Below are 23,471 nucleotides of genomic sequence, written 5' to 3' on the forward strand. Positions count from 1 at the left end.
AAGAATTAAACACAAAAAGATCACCTTCAACTCCTCCATCCCCACCCATCTTGATCAGGAACCCATTCCAGAAAGAGATCGAAGGCGGTCTTCGCATACCGTAGGCTCATCGGATTGGAAACCCGAGCATAGGTTGGAAACCCGAGCATAGGCTGAGATCGAAGGCGGTCTTCGCATACCGATGAAGCTTCTCGAACGCGGGAGATGAGAGACGAGGAATGCGATGAAGCTTCTCGACTGGGAGCTGCCGGCGATGGAGACGAACGACTGGGAGCGAGCGACCTTTTTCCTTTTTTTCTCTCTGACAACAGCCAACTTTTCCCTTTTGTTTCTATATGAATTCCCAATAACACACACAGCCGTTAGATTGTGATCTAACGGCTGTGTGAGGACGTCCCTAGAATTGAATTCTAGGGACGTCCATACAAGATGAAATCCCTATATATATATATATATGTACTTGTTGATAAAATTCACTTTCAGTTTAATCAAACTTAGCTGAACTACATCAATCAACAAGGGCGGCTTAAGTTAACTAAAGACCTAAAGCGAAATTTTAAAATAAACCCTTTAATTTATTTATAAAAATTAAATTTTATTTAAATTTTATTTTAATAAATACTTGTTTGTTTCTCTTTCTCCATGTTACTAAATTCGAGATAAGGAGATATATTTAAAATTGATCAGCAAAACTCATAAAATTAAAAATGTAACAATATAAAAAAGTACACAAACTCTTACTTATAATTAAAAAGAAATGAATATTTTATTAATTTTGAAGAAATAAATACATGAGAAAAGTTAATAGAAACAAAATATAATTTTGAAAAGTTAATTAGAGAAAAGATGAGATTGATTAAGCATCAAAAAATAAATATTTAATATTTTACTGTATTATTTTGAAATTTAAAAAGTTAGCTAAGATAATATAATATTAGTTAAATATTAAATTAAAATATTTTTGTATTACGATAATTATTGGGAGTTCTTCAAAACTTTAAGTTTTTAAAATTATTATTAAAAAATTTAAAGATGATGCCTTGAAATTAAAATTATTATAAAAAAAAAATCTAAAGATGGGGTCTTATAATTAAAATTATTATTAAAAAAATCTAAAGATGAGGCCTTAAAATTAAAATTATTATTAAAAAAATAATCTAAAGATAAGACATTAAAATTAAAATTATTATTAAAAAAATTCTAAAAATGAGGCCTTGAAAAATATTGGGGCCTAAAGCAATTGTTTTATTGGCCTTACCCTTGAGCCGGCCTGTCAATCAAGAACTAATAAACACAAGATATTATTGTCATAATAATTATAAGATGATTGGTTTTCATGAGTGGAAAAACTTCATCATAAAAACCAAACCGCTTAACAATATCACGTTGTAGGACCAGTTGCAATACTGTATCAAAGCTCCAATCATTAAAATTAACCATCCTTGCAATATATGAATGGTACCAAGTAGCAACCCTAACGCTTCCATTAGTTGGTCAAAGAGAATATCAAGAGTACTACTTAATTATGAGATCCACTTAATTAATCTTTATATATATGGCTTGAAGTGACTAGATATTTTTTTTAATTGAAAAACAAAGAGAAGTGACTAGATATTAATCTTCTATCTGAAAACCATATAAAATTACCTAAAATATTTTATATATATAATCATTCTGTTTCCATAGACACTAATATTGAAATAATCAACCGGGCGCTTCTACACTTAGAATTCAAAGTAGTTCCTTTCATGATCTTAATTACAGACCAGCCAGTTGTCAAATTCAGTCTTCTATATATATATATATATATATGGGGCATGATTTCAATCAATGTCCACTTAATATATTATATATAATAAGTGAAAACTCTTCCATCCTAGTCATTATTTTATCAATTGTTGAGTTCACATTTGAGATCAAATTGAAAGTGTGTTTAGGAAATATATTAGGTTAAGTAATTTTGTCTTTCCGTGTAATTCTTAAATTCTGGAATTGTGTCGATTGATCATCTCTTCATTCATTGCCCGTTCGTTTGGGAGGTGTGAGAGTATTTTCATAGGCTTCTCAACTTGCCTAAGCCGCCGATTTCGATGCAACATATTTGGTGCTCTTGGAGAAGGACTGTGAGGCAGGCTTCTCGGATGTGTGTGATTTAGTGGTCAATGAGTTAGTTTGGAATGTTTAGCTTGCTAGAAATGATCGAATCTTTAATTCTAAAATTCTGCCGATGCAATGCATTGTTCTAAATATTAATCACATAATTCTATCGTGGTTCGATGCTCTTACAGATAGCACCAAGGTGAAGCTCAAAGATGTCATGGCTTTTGTTCAGCGTAGCCTGAAGTTTCTTGGTTCGAGGGTACAGTTGGCCAGGGGCCGGGATACTACTGCTGAGGAGGCACCAATCCTACCACAGGCTAGTTCATTGTTTGTTTGTTGGGTCCTAAGGAAGCCCGTTCTTTCCCTCTAGTGGTCTTTTTTGTGTAGCTCCTGTATCATGTGGACCCACCCCCAATTAAGCCATTTTTTTAAATTTATATTTTGACATTTTGAATTTTAAATTTTAAACCACCCTTGATCTTATCATTAATATATTATTAATCTTTTTGCCATTTTCTCCTCTGTAACCCCGTCCCTTCGATCATCACTTTCTCATTCTTGTTAGAAAAAAAAATAGAGACACCTATCCCTAACTTGTCCGCTTCTTCTCCCATCTCCTCATCACACTGTATCATGGCTTCTACATCAGGGCTTTCCAGAGGTAATATTTTGTTTTCTTGTTCTTCTTTTCTTATTGTTTAGGTTTTGATGCTGTTAGGGTTAGAGTTTCCTTTATAGCTTGATTATGGATCTTTAAATCTTGTGATTTTTATTAGAGAGTTGAAGTTAAATTCGTATGTTTCCATCCATACTTCTTATGGGAAAGATTTGAGTTATTTAAGGATAGTTATTAGATTGAGAAGTTTTTTAGTAGTATAGCAGGGATCTCTAATTAATTTGAGAGAGCTAGAGACATATTTTGGAGGATATCAAACTACAAAAATTAGACAGTGATCTTGTTTATCTTACTGCCAAATTTCAGAATTTTTTTAGGTGTATCCTGTAAGATATAGGCTCTACATGCAAGTGCCTTTTGATAAGATTTCTTTGCAGGCCTTGGAGAGTTTCAAATTTTTTCATGATTATGAATTAGATACAGAGAATTATATGAAAGTTGTATATTTTGATATTACCTAATTAACTGCAAAATTTCAGATTTTATATATCTATAGTTTGTGAGATATAACCTTATTAGTGTAACTATCTCGGATGGTATTAATTTTTGTGCAGAGTATGGAGATTTATAGGTATTTTGGATGATCATGGACATTGAATTCAGTGAGGTGAAAAATATAAAAGTTTTTATTATTAAGTTTTATGATTGTCAGTAAAATTTCATTGAGTTTAGAAATGTAGATTGAGAGATATGCATGTTTGAATGAGATAAGTCTGAATTTTAAGTCTGCAGAAATAATTAGAGATTCATTTGAATACTATAATTTGATTAGTACTCCAAATAATGTGAATTTTCGGATATGTTGTAATATTATGTGTCTACTTTTCTTAGAATCTTGAACTTTGTGATTTGAAAAAGTATATGTGAAGGTATGAGGGATTTAGTACTCAATGTTCATGTTAGAATTGTTTTATGCCCTTTGGATTCGATAATTGCTTTTATGCCCCTGAAAGAACCTGAATTTGGGAAGTAGAATAATAATTTGATCCTTTTTTGTTTTTACACCATTCTAAAATCTCCTTTTGAATTATTATTGTTCACTAGCGACTTTTGTAGAATTTTTGCGTCTAAAAATCCTTCTTACACATCCTTACATGTTTGATAGCATGACGCAAACAAAGAAAAATATAGGAGACATGCATTATAGTCATTAAATACTTAATAGAGCTAGGTGATGATAATTGTTTTTTTTTATAAAGTGGATAAACCACAACTTTATGGAAATAAAAGACAGAAAACACAAACACAAACAGTAAAAAAAAAGAAAGAGAACCAGAAGTCTCTAGTTGATGACAACTTATTACTTGATCAAATTAAGGACAGGAAATAGTTGCATTTTCAAGCATCAGCCCAAGTGATATCCAATTCACCAACATCTTCTTCGGTGATTCCTAAAGCCATCCACACCGCCGGTGAAGCATCAACAATATTGTTAGGACAAGGAGGTTGAAAGTCATGTTCTTCATCACAACCATTCACAAAATCAAACTCATCAACCACCTTGGCCAATACAGACTTACCCTTTGCATTGATCTTGATCTTTTTATTGCACCGACTACCAGCATCATACCACCCGGAGGAAAGTGCGACAACCAATTCCTTATCACTATAGAATCGGCCGTCACATTCCGACTCTGCTCCGCCGTCTTCATCTTGGGCAAAGCTATTGATAGTCATGGTTGCCTGTGCTTTATCGGTCACCAGAGGAGAGCATTTGAATTACAAATACTTCTTCCCAGACTTGCAACACTCGTCATTTAAGTCTGTGTTGCAACGTCCTGATTTGCCAATCAGGAATCCACTGGGGTTGCATGCTTGCATGCTGAGGTTGATGTTTGCTAGCAATAAGAGCACTATGAACACTAGTCATACAACTCCTTCACTTGAATACATTGCCATGGGAGAGTGTTTTGATTTGAATGTATAGTAATGATGAGTACCTTTGAGTTGAGTCTTGTATGGGTAGGTATCTATAGGACACTTTCAAGGAATATTCCAATATTGGGTTAATTAATTGTTTAATTTGAAGCCGGCTCTGAGATAAATATATATATATATATATAATGTTCCACTTGAAACATGTGAATGGATAGTTATGAATGGCATGAAAATGTCAATTTGACTCAGATCGATGAATGTGTTGGATGATAGTGTCCTACTCCAAACATTTAATAATAGACATATATGCATGGTAGAACTTTACTCCGTACTCCAAAGTCATGCATGTGAATAACTGCATCAATGAAGGGAATCATATGCTGTTCATCTCGCTTGTTGTTTCTAAATATGGTTTAAAGCAAGTGACAAGTTATAATGCTCCAACTTGAATATGTTGCCATTGTTATGGATATTATAAAATTAATGAACACTATTATAGCACATGACACTGTAACAGTAACCTTCTTGTTGTTACTATAGCAAACACCACACTGTAGCAACCGGCCATGTCGTGCTGTAGCAGCGCTAGCAAGGTTACTATTTCATCTACCAGTGTATTTTGGACCGTTGGATCGAATCAATCTTAACTGTCTATTCAAATCCTGAATGCCTATAAATACCCCTCCCCCCCCCACTACCCACTTGTATATTATAAAGTATAGAAGAAAAGAAGAGATAGTTAAAAGGAAGGAAGAAGAATAAATAAATTATAAAGGTGATTTGGTAAACATTCTGGCTTTTATTATTCTCTTTATACTTACAACATATCCATGGAAATTTATATATATGTTTACATTGAGGATGAGTTATTAGTTGCTTATAGAATACGTTATCACCATGAATTTGCTCGTAATTTTGTTTTACATTTCCATTTAACTTTAATGTAACTATATTTCAAGTATTTGTATTTTATTTTTAATATTTTCTCTAGTCATCTATTATATTTTATAGAGATTGATTTTTAATGGCAAATATCGCAAAAAGAGAATTCGAGGCTCTTCACATTTCTGGGAGCAATTATATATCATGGAGCCTTGATATCAAGCTCCATTTGAAAGCAAAGAACCTAGGCAAAACTATTGAGGCTAATAACAATAAGCCTGATGATAATAAGACAAAACCTTAATATTTATAAGGCATCACATTGATAATGGCCTGAAGAATGAATATTTGACCATTGAGGATCCACAAGAATTGTGGTTATCCCTGAAAGAGAGATTTGAACATCTTAGAATGGTCTACTTGCCCAAAGCATGTAATGATAGGTCAAGTCTCAAGTTTCAAAACTTTAAAAGCATGCAAGAATATAATTCCGAGCTATTTAAAATTGTTTCAGTTCTAGGTCTCTGTGGAAAAACAATGACGGAAGGTATGATGCTCGAAAAAAACATTTACAACATTTTACGCACGAAATGTTATATTACAGCAACAATAAAGAGAAAAGAATTTTACAAAATTTTCTGAATTAATTTTTTATCTCCTTATGGTAGAGGAAAACAATGAACTGTTGAAGCAGAATCATCAATTTCAACCATCTAAATCAACACCACTACTAGAAATTAATTTTGGGCAAAGAAGATGGCGTGGTCACAGTAACGGTTTTAAAAACCACGATGGACACGGATATCGTGGTTGTCGAGGACTACATGATCTTGATGGGGGCCAAAATTATATCGGGCCACGCAATAGCAAAATTGATGTACATTAATAAAAACAATAAAGACACAACATGGGGTCAGAGACAAAGAGTAATACCTACTATCGTTGTGGCCTAGAAGGTCATTGATCCAAAATTTGCAGGACCCTTAATCATTTTGTCTATCTTTACCAAGAATCTCTAAAAAATAACAAAGGTAAAGATGTTGAGACAAATTTTGCTGACAACCTCACAGTAGATCCAATTGAGAATAATTCTACAAATAATATAAATGTTACTAAAAATACATAGTTAGATGTATCAGATTTCTTTATAGAATATTTTGTAACATATCTTTAAATTATATTTTATTAAATTATGTCTTTCTTCTGTTTTGTTAGAAATATGGCTGATGATGAATGCATTATTGATTGCGGGATAACGCATACTATTTTGATAAAAAAAATATTTATCTCCTTATCAATGAGAAAGGCATGTATAGCCACAATAGCAGGGTCATCATACCTGATTGAATGTTCTGGAGCAGCAGCATTGATGTTGGCAAATGGAACATCCTCGCAGATGAAAAATGCTCTCTATTCTCCTAAGTCTAGGAGGAAACTTCTCAGCTTTAAAGATATACGTCTTAATAGATATCATTTAGAGACGGTTGATAAGGAAAAGAATATCTTCATATTACACGAATTATTTCATACAAAAAATATTTACTTAAAAGCTTTCCATGTATATCTTCAAGATTATATTTTACACGTATTAAAGTGATGGAATCACATACGGTATTAACCTGGAAGGTTAATGACCCAGAGATATTTAAAATATAGCGTGAAAGACTTGGACATTCGGGTGATATTATGTTACGCTAGATTATTACTAGTTCTCATGAACACCCACTGAAGGACTATAAAATCCTAACAAATAATGAATATGCATGTTCAGCATGCTCAATGGGAAAGCTAATTACCAGATCTTTGAAAACTAAGGTGACTGGTGAATCTCCAAAATTTTTAGAAAGAATTAGGAGATAAATGTGGACCAATACATCCATCATGCGTACCATTTAGGTATTTTATGGTTTTAATCGATGCATCGACTAGATAGTCTAATGTTCCACTTCTATCTACAAGAAATGTAGTTTTTGCAAGGTTATTGGTACAAATTATCAGGCTTAAAGCACAATTTCCAAATTATCTCATAAAGACAATTCGTCTTGATAATGCTGATAAATTTTTATCAAAATCATTTTATGATTATTGTATGGCAGTTGGAATACATGTTGAGCATTCAGTAGCTCATGTACATACCCAAAATGGGTTTGCGGAGTCATTAATTAAAAAACTCCAGATTATTACTCATCCAATGTTATTAAGGACAAACCGCCTACAAGTGCGTGTGGTTATGCTATTTTGTATGTTGCAGCTTTAATACGGATCCGACCCACTGCATGTAATTAATATTCACCACTCCAGCTTGTTATGGATAAAGGGTCTATATTTCACATATAAGAATATTTGGTAATGTAGTATATGTGCCAATAGCACCACCAAATCGTACAAAAATGGTTTCACAACGCAGACTTGGTATATATGTTGTTTACGATTCTCCCTCAATTATACGATATTTAGAGCCATTAATGGAAGATGTATTTACTGCAAAATTAGCAGATTGCCATTTTGATGAATCCATATTCCCTTCATTAGGGGGAGAAATTATTACTCAAACCAAGCTAAAAGATATTGATTGGAATGGATGACAATTATATACATATGATCCTCGCACCAATGAATATGAACTTGAAGTTCAAAGGATCATTAAATTACAAAATATTGCAAATGAAATATCCGATGCATTCACTGATGCTAAAATAGTAACCAAGTCATATATACCAACTGCCAATGCTTCTGCAAGAATTGAAATTTCTAAGACATCATTGAAAGAAAATCAAGTAGAAAATAAATCACGACAAAAACATGGAAGACCAATTATCGCCAAAGATTCAGCTCCCAGATAAAGGATGCAGAATAATAAATATCATGAAAAAAGGAATCTCAGAACATGATAACGAAGAATCAATGGGGAATGATATTTCTGAAAATATTGAAAATTTGATTTGCTATGTAGATGATGGCCAAATAATGAATCGGCATTAGACCAAAATAAATGATATATTCATCTACAATGTGGTGACAGATATAAGAATAAATACTGATAATGATCCAGAGCCACGATCTATTGATGAATGTCGAAAAGGAAATAATTGGCCAAAATGGAAAGAAGCTATCCAGGCTAAACTAAATTCCCTATCAAAACGTGAGGTGTTTGCGCCGATAGTGCCAACACCATATGGGATAAATCAGTCGGCTATAAATGGGTGTTCATGAGAAAAAAATGAAAATAATAAAATTACGAGATATAAAGAAAGACTGGTTACTCAAGGTTTTTCTCAAATGCATGGTGTTGACTATGAAGAAACATATTCTCTTGTAATGGATGGAATTACTTTTCGATTTTTAATTGCCATGGTGGCAAGTAATAAATTGGATATACATTTGATGGATGTTGTAACAGCATATCTATATAGATTACTTGAAAATGACATATATATGAAAATCATTGAAGGATATAAAAAAACAAACATTACAAATCAACAACATTTATATTCCATTAAATTACAGAAATCTCTTTATGGATTAAAACAATCTGGAAGGATGTGGATAATGGTCTCAGTTAAAAGTTATATTAACTGTTTTGTTGTGATAGTAGTATATGTAGATGATTTAAACCTTGTAGGCACTCTTCCTGAAATTGCAATTACAACATCATATCTGATGAAGGAATTTGAAATGAAAGATCTAGAAAAGACCAGATTCTATCTTGGTAAACAAATTGGGCACTTATCTTCTGGAATATTTGTCCATCAGTCAACCTATGCAGAAAAGGTGCTGAAAAGATTCAATATGGAGAATGCTTATCCATTAAGTACTCCAATGGTTGTCCAAACACTTGATGTTTAGAAAGATCCATTTCGTCCGCCTAAAGAAGGAGAAATTATTCTTAGTCTAGAAACTCCGTATTTAAGTTCAATTGGCGCATTAATGTATCTTACAAATAATACAAGACCAGATATAGCTTTTGCAGTAAATTTTCTGGTAAGACACAACTTTACACCGACACAAAGACATTGGAAAAGGAGTGAAGGATGTGCTATGTTGTTTATGAGGAACTACAAATCTAGGCTTATTTTATCCACATAAATCTTCATCCAATCTCACATTCTTCAATGATGCTGGGTATCCGTCTGATCCCCACAAACAACGATCTCAGACTAGATACATATTCTCTTACAATGGTACAGTTATCTCATGGCATTCCACAAAACAAAATCTTACAACTACTTCATCAAATCATGCTGAAATTCTAGCTCCCCATGAATCAAGTTGAAAATGCCAGTGGTTGTGATCTATGATTGGTCATATACAGTCGTCATGCAAATTACCAACTGCTATAACAAATGTTACAGTAATTTATGAAGATAGCAGTGCTTGTATTTCTCAGATACAAGGAGGTTATATTAAATGTGATAGAACGAAACATATCTCACTAAAGTTTTTCTACACCTATGACCTCCAAAAAGAAGGCATCATAGAAGTTCAAAAGATTTAATCTAATGAAAATCAAGCCGATCTATTCACTAAATCAATCCCTAAGTGCATTCAACAAAGATTTATATATAAAATCGCGATGAGAAGACTTAAGAATGTAAATACTTCTGATATAAGTTGAAAACTATTTATTTGAGGGGGAGACTGTACTCTTTTTCTCTTTGCCAAGGTTTTTATCGCAATGGGCTTTTCCGAGGCAAGGTTTTTAATGAGGCGGTAACCCTCAAATATACCAAGGATAGTGTACTCTTTTTCCTAAGCCAGGTTTTTATCTGACTGGGGTTTTCCTAGCAAAGTTTTAATGAGGCATACCCTTTTGCTGTAGGCATTGTGTTATGAATATTATAAAAATAATGAATGTCTACTGTAGAACATGACACTGCAGCGAAACCTTCTTGATGTTACTGTAGCAGCCGCCACACTATATTTAATTCTCGATGTTCCTTTGGCTGGGCCCAAGCCAGTTGTTAAATTCAAAGTCTTCAATGCATGATTTCAATCAATCGGCATTTATTTAGTATTAAATCAAATTCGTCCATCTCTGTCTTTAGTTTATCATCCTGGGTTCACATTTGTGTTTAATTATTATCAAGCAAATGTGATATGCATAAGATAATCAAATGTATGATGCACTGTGAAGATTAGAGAAGATGATGAGGCATAGATGCCTAGAGTTTCTGATGGAACATATAAAATATATATCTTGTAAATGTGAAATTGAGTTTCTCACAGGATTAGTTAATTACTTTGATGCCTAAGTTCTATAAATAAGATTTTTAATACAATATATATATATATACACTGATGACAAAATTCACTTTCAGTTTATTCAAACTTAGCTGAACTACATAAACCAAGAACTAATAAACACAACATATTACTGTCTTAATAATTATAAGATGATTGGTTTTCATGAGTGGAAAAACTTCATCAGAAAAACCAAACTGGTCAATAATATCAAGTTGTAGGACCAGTTGCAGTCCTGAATCAAAGCTCCAATCATTAAAATTAACCATCCTTGCAATATATGAATGGTACCAAGTTGTTAGTGTCTATATTTGGTCTCCTTGATTTATTCAATTTTGTATAATTGTCATATTTATATTTGGTATAATTATATTTAGCTAACGGTACATATAAGGATCTAGGAATATGCTTAGGCATATACAATCTTGTATTCTTATATATATGTTCTCAATATACATGAAGGCTCATCAAAGCCTTAATATTCCTCTTCACAAGTAGCAAACCTAACGCTTCCATTAGTTGGTCAAAGAGAATATCAAGAATACTACTTAAGGAATTGGGCCCGGTGGCAGGTTCATGAAAGCAAATGCTTCATTTAGTGCAACCTCACTATTTAAATTGGCATGATTTGACACCAAGGCAGATGACGTGGAAAGCATGGTGACATGGCATGGAGACTTGGAGTGCAAGCCAAATATCTTGAAGATCTTGATGGAATTATTCTTGGAAACATGAAGACAAGATCATATCAAGACCATACTTAGAGAGATTTGATTGAAGACTAAATATGGTGGAGCTTAATTAAGGAAAGATCTATTCATGGTGTGAATGAAGATTAATTGAAGATATGATTTGAAGAATCCTTGATGAGGATTGATTGAAATCTATTAACGGCAAGATTTGAGGACCAAACTTGGGTGAATTGAAGATCAAGTTTGGAGAATCTTTGAAGACCAAATTTAGGTGAATTGAAGACTAAGTTTGGCAAGTTTCATGAAGACGCACAAGGACGTGCGCCCCTTGCGAGGGGACTGCGTAATGAGGAGCTGAGGAAGTAGGCTAGTTGCCGGCAGTCGGGATCGGGAGATTTGGTCGCATCGACTCGGACTAAGCACTGACCGGGAGGTTGATGGGTCTTGAGGTCGTCCGCAACGTAACTGTAACTCGATCAAGTCGCAGATGAGACCATGTTGCAACTTATGTTACAACAGGAGTTGCACATGACTAATTTCAGAGGTTTTTAAATTAGTAGCCGCGGAGATTCTAAAAGAGGTATGTGCTATATTTGGGACATTGAGGCGTCTATATAAGCTACCTTGCTCGTAGATTGTATGTGTGACTCTTGAGTGACTCTTGGAGAAAAGTGTGTGAGCACCAGACAATTTAGAGAGGGTAGTGATCTTCATTGTTGAGTGAGTGAGTGACAAGTGTTTGTACTCATGTATTCTTACCTCTTTTAGTGGATTGTTTATCTCCGAGCTTGGCCCCCCAGACGTAGGCGAGTGGACGCCGAACTGGGTTACCAATTTTGTGTGTCTCCTTCTTGTTTTGATTGTGTGAACTTTCTATGATGGTTTGTGCGAGATCTATGAGTGCTTGAGTGTTTTCTAAAAACTCACAAACCATACCAGCGGAACTAACAGCTTCTTTTGACTAAGTGTAGAATAATGGTGTGATTTAATTCTTGTTCATGATGAACTTTCATGGTTATATATTGGTCTTCAAATGCATCTTTTGACTAAGTGTAGAATAATGGTGTGATTTAATTCTTGTTCATGATGAACTTTCATGGTTACATATTGGTCTTCTTGTTTATAATATTGTATTTTTTGTGAGTGGCTTCTAATTAATTAGTATATATTATTCTTGACTGATATTTACTTTATAAACTTATAAATTAGCTTTATTATTTTCTAGATTATTTTTTTAATAAAATAATTAAACCATAATTTATTAGAGAAAAAAAAGCAAGAACAACACGAAGACCAGGACTTAATCACAATAGAGAGGAAAAATATAACACTACATAAGATTCAATACAGACAAAAACATACACAAGTAGTTAAAAAAGACTAAAGATAATCAAAACAAGAAAAAGAGATAACACAACAAATGAAACGAAGGTAGAAGGACAGGGTGTTGTTTAAGAGTTTCTAAGTTTAATTTCAGCATTGAAATTATAGAAGAACTATTAGGGTCATTTTCGTGTGGGGCCTGCAGAGCTTGATGCTTTTCATTATTGGAATTTTGGTTTAGTAGTGTATCTCCTATATCCTAGCTAATGTTGTTTATTTTTTATTTATTTATTTATTTTGGTGATATTTTTCATCTGAAGAAATGATTTATTATACTAACAGCGCATTTTATCAACAGGTGCGTGTGTGTGTGTATATATATATATATGTATATTTAATACAATACAGATTTGCTATATTTATAGAACTTTGGCATCAAATTAAACTAGGCCTGTGAGAACCTCAACATCAAAACAAAGACATTTAATTGTTTCTCATATATTCCTAAGATGTACAAGGGTTCTTATACTTCAAGAAGAAGCTCTAGGCATGAAATATCATGTCATCATTTTCTCAACTTCACACTGCACTATGCATTTGATCATCATGCTTTTCATCCATCAACTGAGCAAAGGTAAGTTCACCAAAAGGATGGTTGTATAATGGTGAAGATTTCAGTGAAGATAACCTTTGAGATACTTGGTTCATTGTGGGGCGAGACTGTGGATCGGTGTTGATGCATTGCATTGCTATGAAAATCATTGAAAGAACTTGGCTTGTGGCTACTTGATCAGCTATATGAAGTGGAACACGTGGATCTAGAATATCTTTCACTAACATGTTTGATGACAAGTTGTTTAGTAGGTCCCCAGGTTGTATTCCATGTATCACTTCAAGTGCTACAATTCCAAAACTATAAACATCACATTTTTCAGTCACTCTCATTGCATAAGCAAGTTCTGCAAATACCAATTAAGTAAACAATATAAAAAAGTGGTTGATAAATAACATACTCGAGCTTGATAAATCTAATAAGTACTATGTTTGATAAATCTAATAAGTACTATGTTAATTAAATTACTCTAAAAATAATATATGTATGAATAATAGATTTTATGAAAATGTTTAGAAGATACATGCGTACCTGGTGCCATGTATCCAAATGTGCCTGCAAGCATACTCCAATGTGATGAATTGGGTTTTAGCAGTCTAGAAATACCAAAGTCTGAAACGCAAGCCTTGTACTCTTCATTTAGAAGAATATTGTTGCTTGTTATGTCTCGATGAACAATAGGTGGAGCACAATCATGATGCAAGTAAGATAATGCATGAGCAATGTCTAGGACAATGCTGACTCTCTTTACCCAATCCAACTTCATTGCTTCTTGATCAGATCTTAAATTGGCACCCAAGCATCCTTTCTCCATATACTCATGCAAGAAATTTGAAATTTGTAGTAGAGCAGAAACCATAGAACTTCACTATATTCCGATGCCGAATTTCAGTTAATGCATGTATTTCATTTCTGAAAGCTTGCTCATTTACTTGACTTTCTTCTTCTCTAATTTTCTTGATAGCAAGTGTCCCTAATGATGATAGTGTCACCTTGTACACTATGCTATAAGCTCCGGAGCCAATACAATACTTATCATCAAAATTTTCTGCTGCCTGAATAATTTCTCTGCATGTTTTAGCTCCATTATTGATACTCCAAATAAAGGAGAAATGCCCGCCAGATTCTTCACTAGTCCCATTTGCAGTGAATGTCTTTCTCTTGTAATAAAGTATCATGATTCCAAATATTAGGAATAAGAGAAATAAAATGCCTAACACCAAAAGAATAGTCAAGAAAATGACTTTGTGATGCTTTTTCTGATCATTTCTACTTTTTGATGAGGAAGGCAATTGATTACATGGAGGCAAACCATGCACTTGACCACATAAGCCCTTATTGTGAGTAAACCATTCAATTGGAGCTGTTTGAAAAAAAAGGTCCTTTGGAACTGGACCATCTAGAGAATTATAAGATAAATCTAGTGATGCCAAGCCTTTCATGAATTGAAAAGAAGATGGAATGTGACCAACCAACTCGTTATGTGATAAATTCAACTCTTGCAACTCAATTAACTTGCTAAGCTCTGGTGGTATTTCGCTGGTGAATAAATTGTTACTCAAGTCTAGAACTTCATGCAAGTTCAAATTGCCAAGTTGAAAAGGGATGGCTCCATTTAGTTCATTGTTGCTTAACTTCAATGAGTTCAATTTAATGCAATTCTCCAGCTGTATCGGTATTTCTCCTCTTAGATTATTGCTTGACAAATCTAGAATTTCTAATGAAGATAGATCCCCAAATTCTAGCGGTATGGTTCCTGTGAGATGATTGTTGCTCATGTTCAGATGAAATATGGAAGATAATTTGCCAAACTCCGCTGGGATCTTTCCGACAAGATTATTGGAAGAGATGTCAAGTAGGTGTAGTTTTGGCAAATGACCAATTTCCAAAGGTATTAGTCCACTGATCCTATTGTTTGATATTTTAAGGCTTGTCAAATTAAGACATGCTCCCCATGATGGTGATAAAGTGCCAGACAATTTGTTAAAGCTTAGATCAATATAATCCAAATGAGAATGAACACCAAAGCTTTCAGAGACATCTCCAGTGAATTGATTTCTTTCAAGTAAAACCCTGAATAAATTTGTAGAGTTTTTTAAACTCACTGGAATAGGACCTTGGAAATTATTGTATCCCAAAGCAAGATGTTGAAGCAAGCCCCCTTTGGCAAAATCTGGTGGTAGATCACCCGAAAAGCTGTTATTGTACAATTCAAGAAAAATTAAGTTTGTAAGGTTCACCATTTCCTTAGGCCACAAGCCAAAGAGATGATTGTCAGCTAACATTAAATCGGTAAGACCTTTCAAACTTCCAAGAGAAGGAGGGATTAAGCCAGAAAGCTTGTTTTCATAAAGCCACAAAGATTTGAGTTCCTTCATGTTTCCAATAGTAGGAGGAATGGAGCCATATATTTGTGTTCCAACAATGATAAATTTGGCAAGTTTGGTTAGGTTTCCAATGCTATGAGGGATGTAACCAGTCAATTGGTTGTTAGATACTTCAAAATCTTTCAAGTCCACTAGATTCCCAATCTCACTAGCAATGAATCCCTCTATGTTATTGCCATTTAAGTAAAAAGTTTCAAGCTTTGTCAAATTGCTGATGCCACGTGGAATGGAACCAATTATTTGATTAAAAGATATATCAAAATCTTTCAAGTTCACTAGCTTCCCCATCTCACTTGGAATGAAGCTATTTATGTCATTGTTATTTATTTGAAATATTTCAAGCTTTGTAAGGTTTCCAATGCCATGGGGGATAGAATCAGTTATTTTATTACTTTGTATTGTGAGAATTTTCAAATTCACTAGATACTCAATTTCATTGGGAATGGAACCATTTATGTTATTATTGTATAGATAAAAAGCTTCAAGTTTGGTTAAATTTCCAATGCCACGTGGAATTGAACCGATTATTTGGTTGTTATATATTGCGAAAGATTTCAAATTTACTAGATTTCCAATCTCACTAGGAATGAAGCCACTAATGTTATTACTAAATATGTAAAAGGCTTCAAGTTTTGTCAAATTTCCAATGCTACGTGGGATGGAACTAGTTATTTGATTGTAAGATATCTCAAGTTCTTTCAAATTCACTAGATTTCCAATCTCGTTAGGAATGGAACCATTTATGTTATTACTGTTTAGGTAAGCGATTTCAAGGTTGATCAGGTTTTCTACATGAGATGGTATGGGTCCATATAATTGGTTCTCAGACAGGGATAATTGGTTGAGTTTAGTCAAATTTCCTATGGTAGGGGGAATGGTGCCTATGATATTGTTGATTCCAATATCCAGTTCCTTAAGATTCACCATATATCCAATCTCATCAGGTATTGAGCCACTGAGGTTATTTCCCCACAAGTATAAAAAATTAAGTTTGGTCAAGTTTCCAAAGACACTAGGTATGGAACCTAGTAAGAAATTTTTGTACAGGCCCAATGATTTCAAGTTCCCAAGGTTCCCTATCTCCATGGGGATGGAGCCTAATAACTTGTTATCAAACAACAACATCGTCTCAAGCCTAGTAAGATTACTGAAAGATGAAGGTATGGAACCACTTATCTGGTTGTTGGAGAGATCAAGGGTGGTGAGCTTGGAAAGAGCTGATATTGATGTAGGGATGAATCCATGCAAATAGTTATCACTGAGGTTGAGAACTCGTAGTGATGGTAGAGCTGAGAAGTTGAGAGTCTCCAAGTTCCCTTCTAGACCGAACTCACCCAGTTGGACCCTGGTGATGGTTGCCATGAGATGGCCATCATATCTGCATGTGATTCCAGTCCAGTTGCATGGACTGGTCTTTGAAGTCCAGGTGTGAAGAAAGCCTTGTGTTTCCAAAGTGGACTTCCATTGAAGAAGAGCTCTCCCTTGGGACTCAATCTTTGAAGCTGTTGCCATTGGAAAAGGAAAACAAAGATTGGAGAAGAGAAGTGCTAACACTGAAAGTACCACTATCGTTGATATTGCTTGGATGGTGGTGAAGTTTGAAGGAAGCCATGATGCCATGTTGAAATTATATGTTCTTAGATAGCCTCTAAGCATGTTGTTGTGGTTTTATCAAAAGGAGAAGCTTGAGGGCCTTTTTATACCATCATAGTATGAAAGATAATTCCCTAAATAATTAATATCATCTTAAACAGAAGCGTGTATAGATAGCATTCAACCACTCTGATAGCCATGTATAGCAACCTCATTAATTATCAACAACTAACTACCAGTATTGATTACAAAATACATTTCCACAAACTGGCCGGCTTGATGGTTCACTTAACAATATGTGGAGTATTGTTGTGAAAAAGTAAGCATTGATAACATTCAACTACACTGATAGGCATATATAACCACCACATTGTTTTTAATGAAAAGAGCTAAAACAGAGCTGTTTTATTAGGGGAAAAAAAAAAGCAAGGACAAAACAAAAACAGGAAAGGAAACAGAAGACTAAAAAATTAAGACATCTAGCAAAGAACAAAAAAAACGAGATTAAATAGTAAAACCGCTCTACCAAAAAATCTTTAAAATCCAACTGGGAAGCTCTCTACCATGATGGAATAAAGAAATTTCATGAAAATTAAGTCCATGCGTGGCAAGGTTATGAGGCATTCATTTAATCTAAAATAGCGTTCTCCAAAGGATACAAAATAAATGTAAGACATATTCAAGCCATCTCATTGTTATACTTTCTTTCTTCATTAACTACTAAGAAATAAGTACCTAAAAAAAATAATAAAATAAAATAAAATGGATGGTTTGAATGATCTATGGCAAATATAAAACAAGTATAACGTGTAAAATTCAATGTCGCATATTCATGATTTTTCCCAACCTAGTTTCTTTAGTTTGTTTTTTTTTTAACCACTTAAAATATATTAAAGTAGAAAAGGGCCAAGTACAAAGAGTGCTACAGGCCAAGGGCACACTAAAAGTTTCAACAACACAATGGAGACTGGAGAACATAGGGAAAAGATGCTAAAGGCACCAAAGATGACTATGTGATAGGGACTAATTATAGGACATGCCAAAAACTTTATGGTATCAGAATTAAAGTTACCACGTTAACGAGTATCAGATAAGTAACCACATATAAATCCTAATTAATATATATACGTATTATTCGACATTTGTTAAAATGATAGTACGATTTATTTTGTTTATTATTTGAATTGTCAAATTATATGTATTTATTTAATTTCTAATATTTTATTTATTTCTCATTTATTTCACGAATCTTTTAGTTCATTGAATTTCCTGAGTAATTATATTTTTTTGAATTAGGTTAATTATTCATTATTTGGAAATTTTATAAATTATCTCTTCAAGTTTGGATTCAAATAATTGGTTTAATTTGATACTATAAAAATGGGATCATGTGATTGCTAAAATTTTGCTTGGCAAATTACTTTGTTTTTGCTCAATCTGAACTTTGATAATTTGTTGTTTTGTGAACATGAAGTATTTTGACATAGAAATTTGTTCTCAATTAACTATGCACTAACCCTGTCACTAAGGGTTAAACACTGACTGTGCCAACACGTATTCTTTTAAGAGGCTATATTTTCGCACCATTCTATAGGTGAAGAATAACGGCTTTTGATATTCTAGCTCGGGTCACTGAGAGTAAACAAATGAAATCTGATATTTTGGCTCGGGTCACCTAGGGGTAAACAAATGAACTCTGATATTTTTGTTTTGATCATAGTTATTGTTAGACATATATTGTATTTATCTAAAAATCAGGCTCTGTTGGATGTTTTTGTTTTGTTTCTAAATTGTATTTTGGTAATTGTTCAGCTAAATCATAATATTGATATTTTTATTCTGAATTTTGAGCCCTTTTATGATTCCAATGTTTTTAGTGATTGCTTACTGGGTTGTCAAGCTTATAATCTATTGTTAAATATTTTCAGATCAAGAGTTTAATAGATCACCGAAAGTGAACAAATAACAAGCCTGTCCCTAGTCTAGTTGAGATCAAATCTTTGTCTATTTGTAAACTCTAAGATCTGTATTCTAGAAGTTTTGTATTTTTTTTCGAAACTTGACTTTTGAAACTTATAGTATTGCTTGATTGTATGTTATGTTTTCTAATAGGTTTTGAGGCCTTGCATGTCTATTATGCTATGCACAATAGGTGTGCGGCTGTTTGTCAGCGCACCGGATCTGGCGAACCGAGTTCGGGGCGAGACATATTACATCTTGTGGTGCGTGGAGTCTCTATTTTGTCTTTTCTGTAATCATGTACTGTCACGCCCTAAACCCTGCTCGTCGGACCCAGTGCACAGACAAACGGTCGCAAACCCACAAGATGTGAACCCCATAGGCCTGCAAGGCCTCAGAATCTGATTCAGAGTAGATAACTTATAACAAACCGAATCACTGGGTTACAGACTCTACAGAGTACATAATACGGGGATGCAAAAAGTCTAAAATACAAAATACAAGGACACAAGGACAGATAATAACAAGAATTCAAATTTAACAATAGGACAAGCAACATCTACATACAGTTTTTCAAGATCCACACCGGTCTACCACTCGGGATCTGAAAAGGATTTAAAATAAATCCATGAGCTCACTAGCCCAGTAAGCAATCCAGAAATTAGTTTAAAACAACAGAGTTTATAAATCTTGATTTCAAATGTTAAGAATAAATTCAAAGCTTAAACATAGTTTAAACAATACAAATAAATAATTCAACAGAGGTATAGTTCTCAAGTAGTACCACCATTCAAGAATATGGTAATCAAAAGAATACCAGATTTCAAAGCTGTAAATCAGAAAGATAAAAAGTTTTCTAATTACGCATGCGTCTCTTAAACCATAGTTAGACTAAATCATGAATTTCAAAAGTGAGTTTTCAAGTATGCCAAATTTTTCAGAATAATACAAATCTCCGAAATCATAATTTAACAAAATACAGAGTATGATATTTTAATAAAAGAAAATTTCCAAATATATCATTTACCAAAAGTTTAAAACCAGAAACGCGATATCAAAACTACATAAACTTCAAGGCATGACAAAAAGTTTGTCTTTGCAGAAAATCAAATTCAAAAGGACAAACAGAAAATAATTAACAGATTCCACTGTATGTCTCCAAATTCACTATAGATGCCAGAGGTCATTTGTTTACCCTTGGTGACCCTAACCAGAATAACAGAGGTCACTTATTTACCATCGGTGACCCGAGACTAAATATCAGATGGTCGTTGATTATTTCACCGAACGGACACGGTGCAAAACTGCAGTCTCATTTTCTAGAATTTCTTGTGGACAAAGTCCCCGAGACTGAATATCGGATGGTCGTTGATTATTCCACCGAACTGACACGGTGCGAAACTGCAGTCTCATTTTCTAGAATTTCTTGTCGACAAAGTCAGGGTATAACTCCTCACTGACAGGGTTGCATATTGCTCATTTGGAGGCCAAAATATTCAGACATGATTTCAAAACCAAGAATATAGAATATTCACAAATATCTTTTAAAAATTCATGTAATAATATAAGGTAAATAAATAAATTTATAATAAATAATTAAATTAATTAATTAAATGCAAAAGAATATACCAACTTTTCCAAACCTTAGCCTGGTTTCCATTTTGAAGAAATAGTAACAACAATTCACAATTATTTTGCCAAAAATAAATTCATGTAATAACAAAAAGCAATTAAATAATTAGAATAAATAAAAAAATACACAAAGATTCCCAAACTTCCAATTTTTGCCGGATTCCCACATTAAGAGATAAGAAATAGCAAGCTTCCAGTAAAACAACAATCTCATGGAAAATAATAATGATAAAATAAAAATAATTAAATAAATATCCATAATATACCAGCTCTTTGAAACTATTTGAATAACTAAGATATTATTTCAAAATCATCCTGTTGCATGATTGGATGGTTGGAAAATATTATTATACAACTTTGATTGGTAAGGGAAAATAAACAAATATAAATATTGGCAAGGTAAAAACCATGGTTCTAACTAAGCCTAAGAGTTATTTATCTAAAGCATAAATAATAAAATGTGATGGCATTTCAAAAATAAATTTCAAAGAATAACCAAATAAATTTTCAGAACATTTAAATAAAATAAATTCAAAACAATAAAATTTTAAATACAAGAGTTCAAGGGATTACTTACTTGATGATCTCCTAAATTCAATAGAAATCCAAGATTATTGCTCAAGGTGGTCCTATAATCCAAGGGAAAAATCAACCAAATGATAAGAATACTTAAACATGGAGAGTTCACGCATAAGTTATAGATGAGTTAGTCTAAATACCAACTCTACAAAATAAAGCGAGAGCTTTTCTAACACCAACTTAGAACTTATAGCTTTAATGGAGCAACAAGGGAAAGCCTCACTAGTTAAACTCACTTGCACACAATCCACACTCTAACTAGAGTAGTTTAAACATGCCAAACAAAATATCTATCTTAGAAGAGTAAACTCAAAAGGTTGCTAGTTATCTATCCAGGTAGCTAAAAGGATAAGTCTTTGAAAGGCATGCACGAAGAGCCAAAAATATCAAAGCTAAACACATATGCTATAAATGCATAACCATTCACTAGGCATGAAAAAAGCTTGGGTTTCATGCATAAAAGGATATACAAGTAGATGGTTCCATGAGTGTATATATATAAATATACATCCTTGGATGCCATGGACTAGAGATATTCAAAGGGCACAAGAATGCTCTACAACCTATAAGTAGAAGTGGTTTCAAATATGACTAATTATTTAGCCTCTTGCATGTGTATATATGCATACATATAGCTTCCTGCACCATAAAAAGCCATGGTCTCATGCATGCATATATATATATATATATATAGTTCCATGTACGGATAAGCCAAAAACAAATCAAAAGGGTGAAGCTCTACAAACAAACATCATCATCAAAGGCAACCATAGACACATGACAGTATAAAACACCCACTTAACAAGATGTGACTAGACCAAGGTGGCATACAAAGGTTTCAAGTTCCATGGAGTAGAAAAAAATATAACAAGCCCTAAGGATCACAATGGTTGCATGAGTATAAGCACAAGCAACTAGGAGCTTCAAAACATACATTTCATTAGAAAAAAAACTATAACCATGCTTAAGATTTTACATACAACAAGCTTCTCCCAAAACTCTAGCACCAAGCTCTACTACCAACAAGAGGGCAAGAAACCTACCTAGCCTTCGTGGAAGCACCGGCGGCTCGTTGCTCCTCTTCACCTCGCCTCCAGATGACAAGAACTCCGGTAGAAACCCGAGATCCAGTGAAGGACACACTCTTCTTCAACCTTCCAAGGAGAGCTAGGTGGAGTGGAAGAATGGAGAGAAATGATGGAGATGGAAGAAAGGAGGAAGATGATGGTCATAGGAGGAGTAAAAGTTCGGCCAAGTGGGAGGCAATGATGGGATGGTGTCCAAGAATCCCTCAGGAAATTCATCACCTCAGCTAAACAATATAAGCATGGAGACAAGGAGATGGGATTAAGTGCAAATCAAGAGCTCAGCATCCTAAGCAAGCTTTAGTGTTGGGCGGGGTCCACATTCACTTCATTGGCCTTTTTGCTTGAATTGAAGTGGTTTACCCACCTTTTCAAGAAAAATGCTCAAATTCTTATAAATAAAAGCTATTCCTTCATCAGTTTTTATAAAAGATTTATTTATTTTGTGGTTTCCACAGACAACTATATTTTCACTAAAAACTTGTGGAATAAAACTCTATAACCTAGCACATCATCAATATTACTAATTAAATTTAAAACATGGAATGTTCTCATGCATGATGGTCTACGAGAAAGTTTCCACGCTACTTTAACATAGACTAAACATTGTGAAACATATGAGAACAATTTTCCACATATGCTTATCTTTGCCCATACTTTAGAAAATATATAGATATAAATTAGTACGCATGCATAGTATAGGGCACTATGGCATCATGTTGCTAAAATGGTCAACACAAACTCCAATTCAAAGTCTAATCATTCTTCTTTCCAACATGACACATTGAATGATAAATAAGGAACCATTTGTCTAAACTTAATGCAGAAAAC

General features: G+C 33.6%; 1 protein-coding gene and 1 pseudogene across 1 annotated transcript; both read right to left on the minus strand.

The window, feature by feature from the left end:
* Positions 1 to 4,114: 4,114 nt before the first annotated feature.
* Positions 4,115 to 4,597, minus strand: LOC120275098 (annotated as a pseudogene).
* Positions 4,598 to 13,260: 8,663 nt separating this feature from the next.
* On the minus strand, positions 13,261 to 17,474 carry LOC120275741 (probable leucine-rich repeat receptor-like protein kinase At1g35710). Its single transcript, XM_039282431.1, is given in 3 exon segments — positions 13,261 to 13,751; positions 13,937 to 14,229; positions 14,231 to 17,474. Coding segments are annotated over 3 exon segments (3,891 nt in total). The 5' UTR covers positions 17,449 to 17,474; the 3' UTR covers positions 13,261 to 13,371.
* Positions 17,475 to 23,471: the final 5,997 nt, after the last annotated feature.

The sequence above is a fragment of the Dioscorea cayenensis genome, chromosome 2, assembly GCF_009730915.1.
Source record: "Dioscorea cayenensis subsp. rotundata cultivar TDr96_F1 chromosome 2, TDr96_F1_v2_PseudoChromosome.rev07_lg8_w22 25.fasta, whole genome shotgun sequence".
In the NCBI taxonomy this organism is placed as follows: Eukaryota; Viridiplantae; Streptophyta; class Magnoliopsida; order Dioscoreales; family Dioscoreaceae; genus Dioscorea; species Dioscorea cayenensis.